This window comes from Gossypium hirsutum, chromosome A02 (genome assembly GCF_007990345.1).
Source record: "Gossypium hirsutum isolate 1008001.06 chromosome A02, Gossypium_hirsutum_v2.1, whole genome shotgun sequence".
Classification (NCBI taxonomy): domain Eukaryota; kingdom Viridiplantae; phylum Streptophyta; class Magnoliopsida; order Malvales; family Malvaceae; genus Gossypium; species Gossypium hirsutum.
In genome coordinates, this window is record NC_053425.1 from 14,317,044 (window position 1) to 14,320,589 (window position 3,546).

At 32.3% G+C, this 3,546-nt stretch overlaps 1 protein-coding gene across 1 annotated transcript; it reads right to left on the reverse strand.

Annotated features, from left to right (window-relative positions):
• Positions 1–1,580: 1,580 nt before the first annotated feature.
• Positions 1,581–2,087, reverse strand: LOC107952466 (uncharacterized). The gene is made up of 2 exons (XM_016887717.1): positions 1,795–2,087; positions 1,581–1,692 (listed from the first exon to the last, which is right to left on the reverse strand). Exons 1-2 carry the CDS (start codon positions 2,085–2,087, stop codon positions 1,581–1,583), a joined length of 405 nt encoding a protein of 134 aa, XP_016743206.1.
• Positions 2,088–3,546: the final 1,459 nt, after the last annotated feature.

The window sequence follows — 3,546 nt, forward strand, 5'->3', positions numbered from 1 at the left end:
TATGCGGATCCAACACACACACCGGGGATAATATACAGTGTTTCATCGACCAAAACCGGATTACACCGTAGGTAATAGTAACAGTCATAGTCAGGTACGAAGTACCTATTCGGAACAAATCCAGAACAGTCATAGTAGTCGACACATATAGTGTCTCATCGATACACAGTCGAAATATCCCTGAACACTTCCAATCCTATGGCATGCCAATTGCATCCAACTAGCCCTAATTAATAGGGTATTCAAACCATTTCATTTCAATACAGAAGTAATAAAAATTTCCATCATATCATTCATTATACATTCCAACTATTAAAAATAACAATTACATTGTATTAAAACATTAAGCATAGTTTATAGAAATACAAATCGAAATTCTCAAGTTTATTCGTTATCCTCGTTCACTTTCTCCTTTCCCTTTTTCGATGGTGTTTCCGGTGCTACATTGACTACATATAATTTAAAATTTAAAATTATCAATATATGTTATTAAAATAACACACTCTTTATTTCCATATAACTTTTACTATATTTCCAATTAGGTCCTTCCACCATAACCATTCTTTTTCTTCAAATAACCTTATAGTTTCTATTTTATACTTACTTTAAACAAGTTTCAACTCTTAATATTCAATATAAAACATCAATTCTACAATTTAAATAATTTAATCCCTACTATAACAAAACTTATATCTCTCTCTACAATTTAATCCTTTAACCACTTCTAACTTAAATTTCCATCAAATTGCACTTAATTCTTCCATTTATTCAACTTAATCAATATCTAAAAATTCAATAAATTTTTAAATTTCAACATAACTCACATACTATATCTTTTTAGGATTTCATAGACACTAAAATTACAAGAAAAGGGATCAAATTGACTTACCAATCAAGCTTGAAACTCCAAAATCCTAAATTTTCCTTTTCTTTTTCTTTCCCTTTTTCCTTCTTTCATTCCCTGCTATTCGTGCCTTTCTTTTTCTTTTTCTTTATGTTTTATTTCTTTTTATTTTCTTTATTCATTCTTTATTTTATTAACATATTATAATTATATAATATAATATAATATAATTTACTTTATATTATTATTTACTTTTATAATAAGTAAATACATATTTATACATACATTTGTACCAATAATAATAATACAAATGCATTTATATTCACCATACACTTGTCATATAAGGTTTATTTACTAATTTAGTCCCTTGACTTTTCTATGGTTTTTAATTAACCCTTCACACTTTATTTAATTTAGTCCTTTCACTAAATTAACCTTAATTAAACTTGATTTACTTAACTAAAATCTAATTAATCTCTCACTTAACTTCGTAAAAATTTCTAATAAATATTTACGAATCTAATTTTCAGAATCAAAGACCCTAAAATTCACTTTTTCCGATGACCTAAAAATTTGGGTCATTACATTTCTCCCCCCTTAACAAATTTCGTCCTCAAAATTTACCTAAAAAAATATGGGGGTACTGTGATCTCATTGTATCTTCTGGTTCCCATGTTACTTCTTCAATATTGTGACTTCTCCACAACAATTTAACTAAGGGAACTCGTTTATTACGTTATTCCTTTACTTCACGTGCTAATATCTTAACCGGTTCTTCTTCATATGAAAAATCAGGTTGAATCTCTATATCTTCAATTGGAATCACATGAGAAGGATCTGGTCGGTATCTTCTTAACATAGAAACATGGAAAACATCATGAATCTTCTATAATTCAGGAGGCAGAGCTAAACGATATGCCACCATTCTAATTCTTTCTATAACCTCATACGGTCCAATGTATCGCGGACTCAATTTATCGTTTCGACCAAATCTCAAGATTTTCTTCCAATGAGAAACTTTAAGAAATACTTTGTCTCTGATTGAGTACTTAATGTCTCGTCGTTTCAGATCTGCGTATGATTTCTGCCTATCAAAAGCTGTCTTCAATCTTTCTTGAATCTTTTTAACAGTACTTTCTATTTCTTGGATCAACTCTAGACCAACCACTTTTCTTTCATTCAATTCTGTCCAACACACTGGTGATCGACATCTCCGACCATATAGAGCTTCATACGGTGCCATTTGAATACTTGATTGGTAACTATTGTTATATACAAACTCAGCTAAAGGTAAATAACATTCCCAACCTGATTCAAAATCAATGATACAAGCTCGGAGCATGTCTTCTAAGATCTGAATGACTCGTTCTGACTGTCCATCAGTTTGTGGATGAAAAGCTGTACTAAAATGAAGTCGTGTACCGAGAGACTCATGCAACTATTTTTAGAACCTCGATGTAAACCGTGGATCTCGGTAGAAATTACCGATACAGGAATACCATGTAACCTTATAATTTCTCAATAGACACCTTTGCAAGTTTCTGTAGTGACCAGTCAGTTTTGATAGCTATAAAATGAGCTGATTTCGTAAGTCGATCAACAATTACTCAGATATCATTCTTTTTACTCGTAGACAGTGGCAACCCAGTTATGAAATCCATTGTCATTCGATCCCATTTCCATTCAAGAATACTAATAGGTTGAAGCAACCCTGTCGGAACCTGATGTTCAGCTTTAACTCGCTGACATGTTAAACATTTAGCCACATATTCCACTATATCTCTTTTCATACCTGACCATCAATACAGTTCCCGTAAATCACGATACCTCTTCGTTCCTCCGGGTTGTAATGCAAAAGAACTGTCATGTGCTTCTCGAAGCATTAACTCTTTCAGCTCTGAAGTAGTTGGAATACAGAGTCGATTCTGAAATCTCAAACAATCATTTTCATCAATATTAAACTTCTCTGCTGTACCGTTTTGTACCATCTCTCTTTTCTTCATTAATTTGTCATCTTTCAACTGTGCTGATCTAATTTGATCAAACATTGCTGGTTTCACTCTTAATTCAGCTAAAAGACCTCCATCATCCGTGATACTAAGTCGTGCAAGCATGATCCTTAGTTCAACTTTAGCTTTTCTACTTAATACGTCAGCTACCACATTAGCTTTACTCGGATGATAGTTAATAACACAATCATAATCTTTTAAAAGTTCTATCCACCGACGCTGTCTCAAATTCAATTCTTTTTGTGACTGAAGATACTTGAGACTTTTGTGATCAGTGTAGATATAGCATTTTTCACCATACAAATAATGTCTCCGAATCTTTAGAGCAAAAATTACCACTGTTAATTCTAGATCATGAGTTGGATAATTACGTTCATGGGGTTTCAATTGTCGTGAAGCATAAGCAATTACTTTTCCACTTTGCATTAGTACACACCCAAAACCATTTAAGGAAGCATCACTGTGCACAACAAAATCTTTTCCCGACTCCGGTAAAGTCAATACTGGTGCTTCTATTAATATTTGCTTCAACATTTCAAAAATTTTCTGACACTGCTCATTCCAAACAAATGGGACATTCTTTTGTAGCAACTTTGTCATTGGTAAAGCTATCTTTGAAAATCCATTCACGAACCTTCGATAATATCCAGCTAAACCAAGAAAATTACGTACCTCTAACACATTCTTAGGAAC

What these genes read in the sequence shown, in the direction of transcription:
- LOC107952466 (XM_016887717.1), bottom strand. Translation starts at nt 2,087, where the DNA reads ATGGCACCGTATGAAGCTCTATATGGTCGGAGATGTCGATCACCAGTG. An exon ending in AGTCCGCGATACATTGGACC is followed by an intron (nt 1,693 to 1,794) that starts GTATGAGGTTAT and finishes TATGTTAAGAAG; the next exon opens with ATACCGACCAGATCCTTCTC.